We start from the raw sequence: 17231 nt of genomic DNA, 5'->3' as shown, positions 1-17231 counted from the left end.
TTATTAAAAAGACAATGTGGACATAACTAACCATTCGTACGGGAAGTATTAACACCTAATGTCCTACAATATACTTTTACAGTCATCATCAAAACCTGATTATTCCAACCTTAACTTAACTAACTAAAACCTTACATTAATGAGTGTTTTAAAGTTTTTCACTAAACTACCAAATTGTGAAAATGCCACAAGCTACAGGCATTGACTGTAAATTATCTGTTAGATCTGCCTTTTTCTAGAACAAATTTCTAGAAATAAACATTTCAAGACATTTTAATGTTCTTGAAATTATGTCAAAGGGCTTTCTTATACCTTTCCTAAATGTTACATTGAGGTAATCCATAAGTTACTTCTTTGGAGTCTTGGATTACAACACTTTTACAATCTACTGTTACACTTCTGAGAGATGCTTAATTGCAAGAGTTTCTGGTGCAAAACAAGCAAACAAGCACAAAACCGAAACTTTACAGGCTAACATGAATCAGCCCAGGTCATTTGTAAAATATTAAAATCAGTAAAATGCATTTTTTCAGGAAATAACCATACCCATCAACAGAAGGTTTATTTATTTGACCTCCTCCTTCCAACCCCTGCGGAAAGAAATCCAATTTAGCTTCACATTTTCCCTTAATTTTTTGTTGTTGGAGCCCCCACCTCTAGGATTTTCAATGACCTGACTTCTTACTCCTTCCTTGGTGTGGGTATGGATATTTTCCAAAACTGTACAATGTTTTTTTTTCTAGGTCTTTCAATTTTCAAAATAAGAAACATTACAATTGTGTCAATTGCTTTGAATTAATTATTTCAAGAGTGGATGATTGACTGGTTTGTGAATCTTCAGGTCAGGCAGGGTAAATTTCTTCAAGTATAAAGACCTCCACACACACAGCTGTCAAAGCACTTATAACTTAAACTAGACATGTTTGAGGACATGTATTGCTATCAATCAGATGTAACATCAAACTGTTTACAATTAGTTTTAGGCATTCTCTTAGTGGATAGAGTCAACCACTAGTGTCAATAGTTCAATTTCCAAATTATATAAATTCTGAGATTCATTTATATTATAAAGAGACAATGTCTTGGCAGATATCATGTTTTAATATGCATGACTTGGAGCTTACTATAAAATTGCATTCATTTGATAATTTGCAGTATCTCTCCAGAACAAAGTGCCACTGAGAAGTAGCAGGGATGAAGAAAGTAGGGAACATCAACTTAAAACAAACAAACAAACAAACAAACAAACAAACAAACAAACAAACAATAACTGCCAGAGAGATAAGATATATACCGGTATTTGGCAATTTTGACTTTTTGCCTTTCTGTTACAAAATCAAATTTAATGATGCTTCTTCTCTAAAATACTTGGGAAACATGTTCTGTTTTGGTCTGTAGAATCTCATTATCAAATTACTTGAATGTATATTTAGTGGCATTTAGCAGTGCCATATGCAAATAGAGAAACAGAACTTTTGATAATCAGCCATAACACTGTCACTTTAGAATGTTCCACCTACACGTACTGGCTATGTGCGTTCAAGACTGTGTAGATTCTTACTGTTAGCCAATTAAGAAATACAGTGCAAAAGATGAAGTTAGATAAAAGGTAAAGCTATTTCTATCATGGAAAACTCTTACTTGAATCTCTGGATCAACTTTACCAGTTGACAGTTCAACTTGTGACATGTCCGAGACACTCTGCTACTTCTGAGTTGTCTATGTTCTCTGTGCAATGGACTTCCTTACTCTAGGAGCCTTGTGCTTTCTTATGTTTTGTGCGACCAGATGTAGGAGTTGGTGATGATCTCTGAAGTACTGTTACAGATGAACCAACAACTTCCTTTTCTTTCAAAGTCTTAAAGAAAAAGCAATTAATGTATGTTCATTATTTGTCAGCCATTGCCATTGTCATCATCACCACTGCCCCTCCTGTGGCTTGGAATCCTTTTCCACCAGTATAAATCATTGTTATAGTTTTTGGGAGAATTTCTTATGGCATTTGCTCTCATAGTGGATGCCTAGATTAGCTCAGCTATCCGCGGGCATGTTACAATTGTAATTTTAATTTGATAACAAATAAAATGTATGTATGTATGTATGTATGTAAAAAATGTACGTATGTATGTATGCTGTGAAAATTAACTTTTCCATCCCTGTTCATGCCATCTGGGCTGGTAGACTTGACATTTACTAGCATCAACCAGGTAAAGCCCTTAATCATAACTGTAGCTTAGCTAATGGGCTGGAATGAAGGAAAAGGCCATCCCTGGTGACAAGGCACCACGTATTTTTCCACAGGTTAGATTCTGAAGTGTAATATATCAATGTGTTAATACGTCGAGCTTGTTCTTGAGGGAAATCAAGTTGTGACTCATTCAAAAGGTAAAATGTGGTGTCAAGGAACAAGTAGTAATGGTTGTATTTACAACATGAGATGCATGAAAGGTGATCGTTATTTTCACTGTAGGTGTAAGTTTAACCACCAGTAATCACAAGTTCTTATTGGAATATACAGAGTAAAACAATCACTTACCCCACGTGATGTGATACATAACACATCATCAATACGTACAAATGCACCATAGTTAGGTGGGCAGGAGAAATACTGAACTCCATTCAGAGATCCACTGTGTTGACCAACTGAAAATTCAGTAAAGGTTAATACACATGGATCTATGTTTGGGATGATGTGAAGATATTGTAAGTCAATTTTTACTATAAGAGTGGCTGGGTTTACTGTGGACATTTATTCTTTGGAGAAGGTTAATAAATCAGATCCTTGCTAAACGTTTCATACAGTGTTTGCAATTATCATACCTTAAGCAAAGTATTACTTCCCTACACTGATTGTAAGTTTTGAGGATTCTGACCATGACTAATCCTGTATCATAACCAGAGCTTCAGAAGCCCACTAATGTGTAGATCGTGCAAGAAGAAAATAAATGGTGTGCAGATATTGAACTATTATTCTGAAGGTTTTGATGTCTAGAATTCAGACAAATAGGAGAATACCTTACAAACAGAAATTACCTGGTGAATCTAAGTGAAGGCCGATGTATGACTGCTTTTCTCCAGTAAGTGGACCAATGTACTTAACTTCACCTGGAGACATGAACAAATCCAATAATGAATAGAAACTAACAGATTAAGTACAGTGCATTGAGGCAAGCCTCTACTTTAGCAATATACTGTAAATTGCCCCGTATATGCCCCCCTTGAGCCATCTACCTGTAAACAAAATGTTACTTTCAATTATAAGCCCCCCTCTAGTTTAAAATTTAGATTAATAATTATGTTTTAAGCTTAATTAAAAACCAGCAAATGCTGTAGCTCATTTCCAAACGGTACCATTCATCACATATGAAGTGCTATACCAGTTAAGTCTATGAACAAGCAAGTGATGTCATTCCCCCCTTTCCTTTAAAGCTGAGGTGAGAGTGAGATCTAAAGTAATGTTTCAAAGGCTTTGAGGCATCCTTCTGCACATGGCAGTTGCTTCAAATGATATTTGGACTGATGGTCCAATTTGCAAAGTTGGTGTGGTGAAGAAAATCCTAATTCTATTTATTTTGGTGGAGCTGTGAAAGTTATAGTAACAGTCAGCAATAAAACAATACAATACAAATTTTATTAACACTCCTCAGGGGGCTTTTTGGTGTATTATTTGTCACTTAGGGAAGGTTTTCACAGCATATTTTATATTTTTGACCCAAGGTCACAGAGAAGCTTGATGCCCTAGAGAGAGTGTATAAAAAGCAGCTCACTCTATACACTCCATACTCCTCCTGTTGTACTTGTCTACAACAGGTAAAAGGTGGGATAATGAGGTTTTCAAAGACAAAATATGTATTGCAAAGCTGCACATTCCAGAAAACAAGAAAATAATCTCAGTAGATGCATGGTACTGAGATATATGATTTCTATTTTTTAAAAAAACTTGCAGTGCCAATCAAAGTCCTATACACTATCATGACACAAGCCCTCAAATGTCATTTTTGATAAACAAGAGAATTTGAAACACACTGACTCTGTATAGATTATAGGGAGATTAATGCAAGAGTTGGGTAACTCTTTCCTGACCACTACTGCCTAGGTGGGGCCATTATAGGGATATCTCATTTACCGGCAACTGAATCTTACCTGTGAGGTCAGTTCTTGCAACCACATGGTCACCGAGACATGGCAAAATCTCTGATCTGATAAAAAGTGAAGGTTATTAGCAAATGTTCTCTTCTTAAACTTTCAATAACAAGTTTGTTCTGTCTTCAGACCTCTTGAGAATGAAGTCCATGGTAGTGTTTGCTCTCTTTTTAGACTACATTAGATGTGTAACTCAAGGCAACCATAAGCACATACTGTTTTGGAGATTTCTTGTCTGTGTGACTTTTGTCACACCATGTTGTCACACTTTCTTCAACAAGGGCTCTTATACAGCCAGGACACTTGCACTGCGAGTACATCTCAATGCATTTGACTGGCTGGCGTTGTACAGGTGGGTTCTAAATCAACAAAACAATAGCTAAAGTACAGTGAACACCGTCGGGACACTCACTAATGTCTGCTTAATATGGGTGTCTGCTCTAAACAGGTTCTGATATATTGTGCAATAATAGTTAATTATTAAATTATTTATACTAATTATTTAATTTTTATTTTATTTTTCTATAATAAAGTATTTTAATTATATAAATTAATTATTTGTAACACAATGTAAGATCAAAGACTGCTCATAGCACAATGTCCAGTCAGTCACTGCATCAATCTGATAACCTACTTAGTTTTAAAACAACATTGCTGAACAATGTTAAAGGATTCTGCTGAGCTATTAGAAGTACAAAGCCCTTGAAGTGTCCGCTTATTGCAGGTTCTGTGCAACAAAATGGTTAAAATTTATGTTGCTGTCTGCATCCACTTAACAGAGGTGTCTGCTGAATGCAGGTTTATTTTACAGTCCATGTGAAAAGAAAATTTAGGAACTTGAGCTGGTGTCCACTTAATGGAGGGTGTCTGCTTAATATGGGGTCTGCTTAATGCAGGTTTCCCTGTATGTCACTCCCTGAGATTTCAAGTTCCTGAGTACTGTAACCAGTCACAAATTGTAGATTAAACAATCTGTCAGGAACAATTAATAATAACACTTTGAATATTTTCTCTGACAACTGGGATGCATTTGTAAATATTGGAGTACTCTATCAAATAGGATTCAATGAACACGTTGTTTATACACTTACTGGACACATTTTAACTGGAGATGAAGAAGGTCTGAATGCTCTCTTTCGTTGTTGATGGACACAGCTGTAAGACAAGAAATGCAGTTGAAGTCTCAGTCTGAAGGTTGAAAAATTACTTTAATTTATCATTATATATTGCTTTGCTTTCTAGAAAGGAATTGACTGGCACTGGTCATAAAACCTGTAAAATGCAGAGACTTACATCTTTGGTTTATCATCTTGCATTTCCCCTTGAGCTTTTGTTTGAGGAATTTGTGGCAATTCTGTTTCTTGGTTTACTGGGTTCTGTAAAGAAAGTTAAAACCATGGTAGTTACTTTGCTCATACCCTACTAGTGAATTTCTGGGATAAAATTAACTTTCACTTGTTCTTCAGGACATAAAATGGAAGAAGATGTGACCTACCTTTACTGTTTGCCTTTGGGTTGGAGGTACTGGCAAGCTAAAAATTAATAAAAGATAAACAATCGCATTTATGAGCCAGAACAAGAACCATCCCAAGCAAGAGTGATCATGACAAGTGCTGTCTTTGTATAATTATGTATTAGGACTACATGATGTCCAATTTGAAAATGAAGAAAATATAATTGGAGGACCAACAAAATTGGGCGAGGCTGTACGAAGGCCATGTCCAATTTGGTTGTTAGAGGAATTTTTTGACTCCAGTTTTTTTACTCCAAAGCAGAGACATGCACATTCGTCCCACTTAAATTGATTATGTTGTGTACGACTTTGTCCAAATTACTAGTTAATTTAGACATTATCTGAATTAAGATAATGAAGATGTTTAAACTTACGTATTTTTGCCCTTCGTTTGTTGGTCATGGTGTTTTGGTGCGGCTGGTTGACTGACTGTGTGTAAAGGAGTTTGGCTTTCTGTTATCATCTGCAAAATTGTAAATAGTTCTAAGATCTATATGAATCACATTTATTCCCTGAGCACAAAATTCAACATCTCTTAGTTGTTAAATTACCATACAGGATGCTTATGACATTACTGATCCTACCAGCATGCAGGATACATGCCACATGGTAAAGCCTAACTGAGCAAAAGTAAAAAAAACACTCATGGTGAATACTTGCACCGTCATAGAGTCTTTCTGTAGCTCAGTGATTACAGAGTCTACCTGGTGTCTGGGTCATGGGTTAAACCAGCCATGGGGACTGACACATTTTTCTTTGGACCACTCTTATGGGATGCTGAACATGTCATCTTTCATAAGATGCCCATTGTAAAATGGTGAGAAAATAGTGATGGACTTGGACTAGCTAGTTAATGCCATTGAGAACTTCACTTCACTACTTAAAGTACATTATTAAACTTACTGGAAGTAGAGACTGTTTCTTCTTCAAAACCTAGAAATACAAAGATGTACAATTACCATAATCCATTCATATCGTCAGTCATGCTGCCTTGTAGTGCATGCAAATGTGCTGTTATGTGTGGCTGCCACTAATTACTGAACACACTTAGAGAAATTAATTTGTATTGACTTGTGTGACAAACAAAGACGAAACTTAAATTCTGATAATGGCACAATACCAAAACAACCTAAACTTGTTTAAGAAATCATCACCGCAATGGTGCTTGGATATCTGATCATAGTTAGCATAGCTTTTGATGATTTTTAAATTTTGCCAATTTCTCCTCAGTTTCGAGTTTAGTTGAGAAGATAAATCAAACACTTGAAATGGGGTTTTACCACATTTCCAAATACATTGGATAAAAACAAGTTGGATAAAAATGCCCTACTGGCATTGTATTAATTTTCACTGTTTTTCTCTGTGTTTGGAAATGACGTGAAGCACATTCTTTCATGATTGATATATAACCTGAGGAAAAGAAGAAAGATGACAACATGTACCTCCTGTTCACTCGTACCATTCTGCAACTCTTTTCTTACATCTTGTTCTGAAAAAAAAGGTGAAAAAATTGGCATTTGGCTTTCTGGCTGTTGAGTTGCTGTTGCTGAATGAGTTTCCAGCAAAAGACAACATTATTATACAATAAATTCCAAAATTTAATGGTACACTTTATGTCTGTGATATATAATGTATGTGTCAGGCAAAGTGGTCTATACTGTCAGAGCTTATCCCGGTTTTCAAAGCATTAAGTGACTGATAGATAAGAATATTTCTAATCCCTCTTGGATGGGATGCTAGTCCATGACGTCAGCCAGAGGGCTTGATCCTGGACTGCTCAATCGAAAGGCAAGCACACACTCCACCTTACACTTGCCTGTAATATGCTCACCAAATACTGTATACCAAGAACTACCATGGAGTTCAGTACAGGATGAAGTGCTTGATTAACAGTAATTTATCATACACAAGTATATTTAAGATAATTTCTGTTTCCTACCCCTATCAGCTGTGTCCTTTACAAGGCTCCATTCTATATCAGCACCTGATATTTCAGTCTGACAGGAACGGTGACTTGAACTTTTGACATGGATTTCCTTCAGGAGTGGACTTGTGCTGCGATCAGTTAAGACTGGCTGAACCTGGGTAGTCTACGCAACAAGGTAAAGAATGAAGCAGCATTATTATTGAATGAAACTTGCACTATATATCTAGGGTCAAAGAGAACATAAATTATGCAAGGCTTCATATCAAAAATATCATCAGATGTGATTCATGCACAAGTGTAGCAGTTCTTGTAAGCTTGTAATTCTTTTTCTTGTTCACAGCTGGGGCTTAAGAGGCATTGTTTCTGTTGTTTGTTCTATTGTCCTCTCAAAGGGTATTAAGCCATTCATGTGAGACCTTACGACAGCTGCTACTCGACCTGATTCATACGGACTATTCAAGGACTTCTCCAGGACAGTTCACCAATATTCGTGGAGCCCAAGTTCCTCAGAATCACTGAAGTAGGTACATTCTAAAGGTTGCCACACAAAATACAGCATACTCTAGACCCCCACTGGGGGCAGGATACTGAACACATAATCATTTAACACCTGTCTCATCAAAATCAACTTTTGGAGTCCTTCTTACCTGTACAGTTTATGTTGATATTGGTTTTTTCTCATTATTCATGGCCTAATTGTCAACAAGATTCAATGTTGCAGGAAAAAAATCTTTATCAAAGAGAAAATCTAGATTCGTCATCTTCAAGGACTTTTCAAGGATATGGCAGTTTTTCAAGGACTTTTTAAGGCCTGTATGGACCGTGTTAGGGTTATTGATGAGCAATTCCTGAAAAACGTGGATGTACATGGCCAACCTCAATAGAACAGTTCCCCACAGTACAGGATCCATGAGAGAACAACCCTTCTCCTGAATTATGACCATCTCAATCCACCCACGACTACAGCTGACCAGTGTGCTGCATGTCCCTCCATTATGGAGGTAACTAAGTTATTACAACCACGATAAATAGCCTTACCTTGGTCTGTGTTGACCGTCGTATGTGTAACCCGTTTGATTCTGTGGAACTCGAAGACAAAGTAGACTGTGGTGAGCTTTTCTTAGAACGAAGTAGAAGATCTAGCTCTCTCCTTAGCATAATAACACGACGCTCCAAGCTGCAAAACAAAACATAAAGAAATAAACAAAGTTACAAGCAGCTTCCTGAAAAACAGATGGCACCAAAATGCAGTCCTAAATCATGGCAGGCTTCTGCAATCCTAATCAATCATATCTGCACATGAACTTTTTTTTTTATAAAAAAGAACTTTCCTTGAGATGGTCAAACCAGGCAGGCAAATTGCCCTCATAGCCAGTCATTTTGCCCAGTGCCAAGCCCTTAATGAAATCCCAGATTTGATTGTTTGCAAAGAAGTCTCAGAAGATGCTAAATGCAAGTAACGTTTTGGGTTCTTGATTTTGAAAGTACTTTAGTGCATTAATAAATAAAAAGAAATAAATAAATAAATTAAGCACTTTGATTTTCCCTCCCACTTCCCACCCATTTATAACTCCTGCTTCCCTCCCTTTCTCTCACTACCTCCTGTCCCCTTCCCACCCGCTATTCTCCTGAGCTCCTGACACAACTGTACCCCTAACTAATTTATCCATCGAATTCAAAAAGTCAAGTATGGAATAGGCAATTTGCCTCTCTATCGAAAAGAGTCTTTGTGTGAAACCATTCATATGAAAATGTGTTTCCCATACAGGTTCATTTTCATGCAAATCAAACTCATTTTCATATGAAAGGTTTTGGATGAGGACTCAAGATGAATTTAACAAGGGAAACATGCACTTTAGAGGCTGAAACTTCGGTGAGTGGCTAAACTTACTGCAAGGTTTTTATTAACGTTGACAAAAAATATTAGTTTTTTGGAGTGAACTTCTCCTTTAGAAATGGTAGAGTAACGTATCACATCGATTTGGCGGTCTCTACGATTTTTTAGTTGTCATGGACGACTAGACAACTGCAAATATGAATCCCTGTTTACTTCATGGTATGCAGCAATTGTGTCTTGGGCTAGTATCTAGTATTTAAAATCATAACAAAGTGCTACATGAAAAATGAGATGTAAAATAAAAATCTGATGATCACTTAACCATGGTGTGCAGCAGCAATTCTCTTTATCACAACCATTTTTTATACTTCCGAGTGACCTTTTGATAAGGAAGAAATTCAATTAAAACTGATTGTTATCTTTGAATCTTGCTACAAAGGCACACTCAATACAATTTAATTCCAAAACACACAGGAAATTCTGTACTTCATTCCAGAAGAGTTTGTGCCTCAAATGCTTGGACTGTAATAGGAAGGAAATAAACGATTGTGAAATAATTGAGCTTTAACAGATCTAAAGCAGCTTAAAAGTTCTTATTAAGTTGCCTTTTCCCTAAGAAATGACATCATTAGTTTGCTTGATATGAAAATGTTTGCTTTCCAAGGCAGATGTAAAATCGGAAACCATCCAGACTTGTGACCCTTAAACAGGTTATCGCCAGAGTTAAATGGATACAGTAACTGTTCATACTCCTCCTAATAACATGTAGCATAGAGTGCCCTCCAGAAAAATAGAATGAAGCTAAATAGGCAAATTACAAAAGAACGGCACACATCACTAACTGTGAATGTCTCTGCAGTTGAACTCATTACCATCATTTAAGAGAGATGAAAAATTTTAAACAGCATGACTCTTGAATGCAATTAGTAAGGTTGATTCACAGACATCACTTTAACCTGTGGAAACAGTAGATGTGTTTGTCTGCAGGTAGGCTAATGCACATAACCTTTGTCCTGCACATGCTTCTACTAAGCCAGAAAGTCAGGAAAGATTCATAGTTGTAAACAAAAACCACTTTAACCAAGCAAAGAAGCTAAACCATTCAGAGGATTTATTGGCTCAAGTAATATGCACCACAATACTTGCAGCTACAATAGAGAAGGACATTACAGTAAAGTAACACCAAGTGATTATAAGATGAGCCCTACTTCAGGAATTGCAAAAAAAGAAGAGAACGATTGCATGTGTATACCACATACAGAGATAACCTTTTAGTCTGACACACTATCTTCTTCGACAACAACAACAAAAAAAAACAAGCTGAACAATTCAGCTCTTCAGGAAAAAAAAACCGCTGGAACATTTTTACTCTTGACTAGGTCTTTAATCCAAGAGGAATCTTTAGTTTGATTGTACTTCTACACTCCTCTATGCAAAAAATAAGCAAATGAAAATGATTTTCCAAGCAACACTGCTAATGCTAAAAAAAACAAAATGGTATTAAAATAATTCAAGTTAAAGACTTTTAATCCTACTCTTGAACTAATTTTTAATCTACAAGATGTTTTAGTTTTAACTGGTCACCTATCACAGACTGCATTCATCCTCCAAGCTACAGAGTGCTTGATTGATACAAGTTAAAGGGATATTCCTAACAGAGATAACAAAGTACTGGGCAAGCCCATCTGACAATAAATTGCCTCATATCTCCTGCTGCTAATGGTCTATTGGCAACACCTTTAAATAAGACTATTTTGTTTATCAAATGTTTTCTAAAACAAAGCTAAAGCTTCCAAATCTGGCTCTTTATGCCTCTTTATGTTTTTTGGCACTTCTTTATAACACTAAGAGGGTTTTGTAAAAATTTTGTAAAAAAAGATTTATCTCTCATAGTGACCCCCTCTTCATTCCACTGGAAAATGAAAGAATCCTGAGAGAGGTCTTCTACCTGAGGAAAATAGGGCTAGGGTTAATTTAAAACCTACAATCTTGAGCTCAGAAATGATACAGGGTGTAAGTAGAGCTGTGAAATGAATTTGATACAACAAAAACAATAATATACCAACAAAGAGCTATTGTAGAGATCCTTGGCATAACCTAAGCCATGATAAAAATACCACATGTCTGGGTTGAAGATCAATTGTCTGGTTCATAGCAGAACTAACAATTAACACATGTGCAAAGAAATGAAAAATTAAAGAACAAAGTTTCATCTGTTGTGTAGAGCCTCAATATATGTTATGGAAGAGAAAGCTACCTAGCCTGTGAAATATTACAAAGAAAAAATTTTCCCCAGACGGAACATCTGGTCGGTAATGGATATCTTTGCTTTTAAAATATCATATTTGTTCAAAGTACAGCTTATTGTTGTGAAAACAGGAACGTTCCCTTTGACCTTCATCCAAAATACAATGACTGTTTGATCCAAGTGATTGTCAAATCCTGAATATTGCATATTGAATGAGGTGAGTTCTGGTACAAAGCAACTAATCACACTCAGGAGCAACAGCCTGTTTTGAATCTACAAAATTCTTCAAAACACAGATGAATGACCAAATAGAATTGAAAACAAGATGGTTTTCTTTCCTTATATTCTTGTGACCAACATAAAGTTAAACCAAGTGAGCTAAACTGCACTTGTCTAATCAGGGGTTGGAAGTGATAATCAAAATAATCCTTTGATCAACAGTATCATTTTTGCCCTTGCCACTCCCTCTCTTTAAACAAAGGGAAGCCTTGTTTGTATTTTGCGGTGTGGGGGGGGGGGTGGGGGTTGGGGGTTGGAGGTTGGAGGTTGGGGGTTAGAAAAACTGAGTATACGCAGAAAATATCACAGGTTAAGCCTGCGATTTGTTATCACGTTTTTGATGATATGCAAACATAGGAAAACCTGCTGAATCCTAATGTACCAGACATGCAAAGCCAAGTATTTTTAGACCAATCAAAGTTCAACTTTTGGATTCAGTCTCGTGTCAAATGTCAAATTCTCAGACAATCTGAAGACTATAAAATCAAATGTTTAATTATAAATTTCATTTTTCATTCTTTGAGAGAGTGGTCAACCTGTTTCAACTGCTATACACCAGGGGATCTCGGGTTTTGCAAGTTGTTGAGTGTGCTGTGTGTTGCCCCTTAACAAAGTGTCTAATTAATTGTTTACCCCTTTTGACAACTTTGTAATGGGTTTCAACTGATTTGACCAATCAAACTCTAATACATTAGGAGGTGGAGTTGACATTGCAAGGGTTTGATTACCTGCACACTGTGACTAAGCCCCTCCCACTTCTTGCATTGAATAGATAGAAACCATTAGACAGTTGTCACAAAGAGGTCAAAAATAAAATTGATCATTCATGGTATGGTGCGCATTGCTGCAAACAAATAATTATTGTTTTCCCAATATCTTTCATTGGTTAGATAAAAAACAGCAGATATGTCATGCATGTTGCACATTAACAGGGACTCCAAAACCCAAACTTCAGGTATTTTAAACGTTTACTGCGCCTTTCAATAACATGCGGACTCTAAAATTCATAGCTCAACTGACAAATGTGTTTTTCACTACCATCAATCAAATGTTCGGCGGTTCCTCCCAGCTTCAGACTACTGCCAAGCGCGCAGTAATCAAATCATTGAGCCTCATGATATGAAACATCTCATGATACGAAACAGGCTCTGCAGTAGTTGGCAGCTGGGAGGAGCCGCCGAACATTTGATTGATGGGAGCGAAAAACGCATTTGTCGGTTGAGCTTTGAATTTTAGAGTCCGCATGTTCCTGAAAGGCACAGTAACGCAAATACATCATACAGCATAACTGGAAATCCCACAAAATTAAGAACCAGAATTAGGTGAAAGGGCATGTTTATAGCTGCTTCGCAAAAGTTTGACCTGCAAAAGTGTAAAAGAATATGCCACAGTAGTGAAAGGTATTATCGGAAATAGAATTTTTTTTCTGTTGATCTTAGTTTATGGTGCTTGAACCGGATAGAGGAAAAATGAACCATGAATACATATATATTCATGGATCCTTCTTCCTTCACTCTGAAAGGCCATAAACTTCAAACAAGCAACAGTAAACTATCACTACCTATAAAACCTCTCGGCATTATTATATACTCTTTCAAGCTTCTGTAGAACAACTTTTTTCAAAACAGATGTCTATAGCCCAGGAACAAGACAGCAGTCAGGCGCTAAAACCACATGTCACACAAATCCATTAAAATGCTATCATACTAAACATATTCCTACATAGAGTAATGAACTTTCCAATCTTTTCCCAAGAGCTGAAGGAAGAACCTTATAACGTGCAAGTCAGCATTTAGAAAGATTGATGAAAGCAATCAATGAAATATGAAGGTACTGAATTCTGAATGCATGAGCCATTAAATTTAATGACTATTGGAACTATTGGGGATTTTGTCCTAACATACCAACAAATTTACAGAGCTTAAGAAAAACAAGACATCCAGTTACCTAATTACCAGCAACCGACTGAAAAAGTGCAGTAGTAGGCAAAACAAAAGTGATACGAATATTGTTGATCAAGAATTTGCTAAATCTGTACATGTAACCAACGTCCATTGACGCATATTTTAGGCAAAATTTAAGAGAACTAAAACAGAGTTTAAAAAAAAACACCTAGGTCATAGGAAACTGAACAGTACTGCTCTGTTTTATACTGCTGGAAAAAAAATTGACAAATGGCACTGAAGCACATAAGTCAGCGAGAAATTGCTGTCTTATATTGACAAGGTCGTAAACACGGAAATGTATGTTATGGACATACCTGAAAACAATACACTCAAATTTCAAGTTTGGTTTAAATTATGTTACATAGCATTATATTGGAGAACATTGTGTTGATTTCCGTCATTCTGACAAAACTAAAGAATGTAAAACTTTTAAACCAGTATTTTCCTTAAAAAGGACAGAACATTCCTACACTGATAAGGAAGGCAGCAAAGTTCCTTTAGCAATTTGGGAATGAGGAAGAAACTCTGCAACGCATACCATTAAAGATTCACCTGATACACCAGGAAAAATTGCTTGAAGATAATTTGTTGAAAAGGTGCCAGGCTGAAATGAACAAGTTCAAAGCTGAGACTACACATTGTAACAGGCAATTTTTTTTTCTATGAGGCGTGCCTACGAGGAATCATGGTAGTTCAATTTGTTACAACAATATTCAGTTCAAGATGATGAATACAACTACCATGATTCCTTGCAGGCACATCTCATAGATGTAATTGGCCATTTGTAGGTTCAGTGAAATTGATAGAACTTTTGATTTTTCTTCCCAAATATCCCAAGAAAATCCTGGTATGGATAAAAACCAAAGAAACCTTTATTTTACCTCGAATTATGACAGCAATGTTGTAACAGCTTTTCATTACCATTTGGAAAGCACAAAGCCATCTTGCAAAAACACACTTTTCTTACATACTCAACTCCAAGAATTCTTTATATAAATAAAAGCTGTGAAAAATAGCAAACTATTTTTAAAAGCTTGAAGTGGACTCCTCCAAAGATAGTCTGTGACAAGTGCTCTATAATATCAATGTTCTGATATGGTGTCATAAAAAGAATAACATGCAACAAAGACATATACAGTAAACAGTTATTAAATTCTAATGGATCCACGTAATGTGGAAATTGAATGAACATTTCCCTTTAAATATTTACTTTAACCTTAATCAGAATAAACTCTCACTCAAGCATGCAAGAAAACATGTAAGCTTCTATTCCACTTCAAAATATTATTTTTTTATAGAAACAGAAAATTACGTCTCACAACTTTTTAAATACGGAAGTGATGACAACCCGTTCACGCTATCGTCTTCAACGTATTTATGACACGAACAAGAAATACCCTTCATAAAAGTCTCAAAACTAGCCCGAAATACTCTATTAGTTCCTGCGTGATCTGGGTTAATGAAGACGTGCGTCATGTAACGCTCATTGTGACATATGGTTTGTAAATCAAGTGGACAAATAGGTCTCCAACAATCAAATCCCATTTGATCTCACAATGGAATCTTCCTTTTTCAACATAAACAGAGACCTCGAGTCACGTCTCGAGCAAAGTGAGCAAGAGAAACGCCTAGTCAAAGCAACATTAGACTTACTGCTTCTATTGTTTCGCAAGGGAAAGTAATTTCCGGGCGAGCTGAACAGAGGATATTGAAGCCATTTCACACCGCGCTGTTTATGATGTCGATTTCACTTTCGATTGGTACAACAATTTGCACCTTCGGCTAAATTCTCTGTGGTAAAAAATTTAAAAAAAGATTCCCATGAAGCAAAGAAAGACACTCGATAGCGTGTTGTACCCGAATGGTGACCTTGTGAAGACACACTCAACCTTCGACACAAAAGGATTCCAGCACACAAAAGAACCCTCAAGCATGAATAATCGTTCCAGTGAAACAACAATTACTGACATGCTTTAAAAAACAACTTCAAAGAAAATGCAGCCGTGCGTTAAACAGCTCTTAAATGAGCTGAAGCATCCCTGAAAACAAGTTTTGTTTTCTACACAACGCCCGTTAATTGCCCAGTTTATGAAACAAAACGCCGAAATCAAAACAGCAGATCAGTAGCTTAACAATGGCAGGTAGGGGCGCATTGTTCTTTAATAAAGCAGAGGGAACCGACCTTTAATGAAAAATTAAACGACATATTTCTTGCTGATTGCTTTTTGATGCCTAAGGGACAAAAATGAGATCGAGTTTTAGCGTTTTGAGCTCACTTTCAGAGCGATGTGTTTACCAGGAGAAGAAAATTTCAAAGATGAACATAATCACTTTTTTCTTCGTTGAAAATGTATTCACAATTCACAGACTTCCTTTAGCTAGACAGGAAATATGTTACGCCAAAGGAATCCAGACTACCCTAAATACCCTACGAAGGAACTTTCAAGATGACGGTAGATAAACTCGCGCATTTTTAGCTTGCCGTATGCCATTTCTACATTCAGTAGGCGCAAACAAATATAACCAGAGCCAATATTAAAAAGTTGTGTACATAAATCGTACACGGCTTTAGACAAACTGTGTAGAGACCAGTTCATGCTCAAGAGTTTTCGCTACGCTTAACGGGAAACGGGGAAACAGTTCGCGAGGAATAAGTTTACATCCATGCCTACCTTCGGTTTAGCTGTAAAAGATGCGAGACCTCCGTGCAAATAGAAATTGCTCCCGTCAATCCACGTTTTCTTGCAGTCGCACCCAGGACAATTGCCACAGCTTGTCTGGCTACTTCTCTGTCTCCATTCAGGTATTGAACAGCTTCTCCTAAAAAAGAAAAAAATTGGTTCACGTAGTATTAGACCTGAACCATTTGCGGCTTTCGCGAGATTTTTATCTTATTTCCGCCCACAAACATGCCCAGAAAAACTTTCAAAATTTTTTTAGCTTTACCTAACAAACGTTCTTCGTTCGAAGGCGATGGAAGACCCCATGAAGAATCATTATCACTTATCCTTGGTTTCGCACCTCCACAAGTTCTGTGATGAGTCTTTTTGTGACTTCTTTCCGAGTGTCCACTTCCACCACTACTCGTCGCGTCGGCCATGATTTTCAGAACGTGACTACCGTCTTTCACAGCTCAGGCTTGTTAATATTCGAACCATATCATTGACGAGGTTAACGCAAAATCCTCACAAAATAGTAACCAAAACGTGTTGTCAGCATACCAGGCAACCTCCTAATGTACAAACCAAAGACTTTTCAAAATCTGTGATGCTAACTAAGTGAAGCTCCCAAGTGATTTGAAGTCACTTGGCCTATCAAATTTTTTAAACAAAGGCGTT

The 17231-nt window shown here is 36.7% G+C and overlaps 1 protein-coding gene across 2 annotated transcripts; it reads right to left on the bottom strand.

Moving 5' to 3' along the window:
* Positions 1-1563: 1563 nt before the first annotated feature.
* Positions 1564-16998, bottom strand: LOC145470495 (uncharacterized). 2 transcript variants are annotated; one of them, XM_081454311.1, is made up of 15 exons: positions 16915-16998; positions 16566-16713; positions 8622-8760; positions 7596-7746; positions 7099-7145; positions 6560-6589; positions 6031-6119; positions 5639-5675; positions 5437-5519; positions 5235-5298; positions 4360-4502; positions 4144-4199; positions 3034-3105; positions 2537-2643; positions 1564-1858 (listed from the first exon to the last, which is right to left on the bottom strand). In XM_081454311.1, the coding sequence occupies exons 1-15, from the start codon at positions 16991-16993 to the stop codon at positions 1751-1753; spliced, it is 1353 nt and encodes a 450-aa protein (XP_081310437.1). In that variant the 5' UTR covers positions 16994-16998; the 3' UTR covers positions 1564-1750. The 2 variants fall into 2 exon arrangements, with proteins under 2 accessions (XP_081310437.1, XP_081310436.1); XM_081454310.1 differs by having other exon boundaries at positions 16840-16993.
* Positions 16999-17231: the final 233 nt, after the last annotated feature.

The sequence above is a fragment of the Orbicella franksi genome, chromosome 15, assembly GCF_964199315.1.
Source record: "Orbicella franksi chromosome 15, jaOrbFran1.1, whole genome shotgun sequence".
Lineage (NCBI taxonomy): Eukaryota > Metazoa > Cnidaria > Anthozoa > Scleractinia > Merulinidae > Orbicella > Orbicella franksi.
The sequence above is the reverse complement of the archived record's forward strand: the minus strand, read 5'-3'. Positions and strand labels throughout refer to the sequence as shown.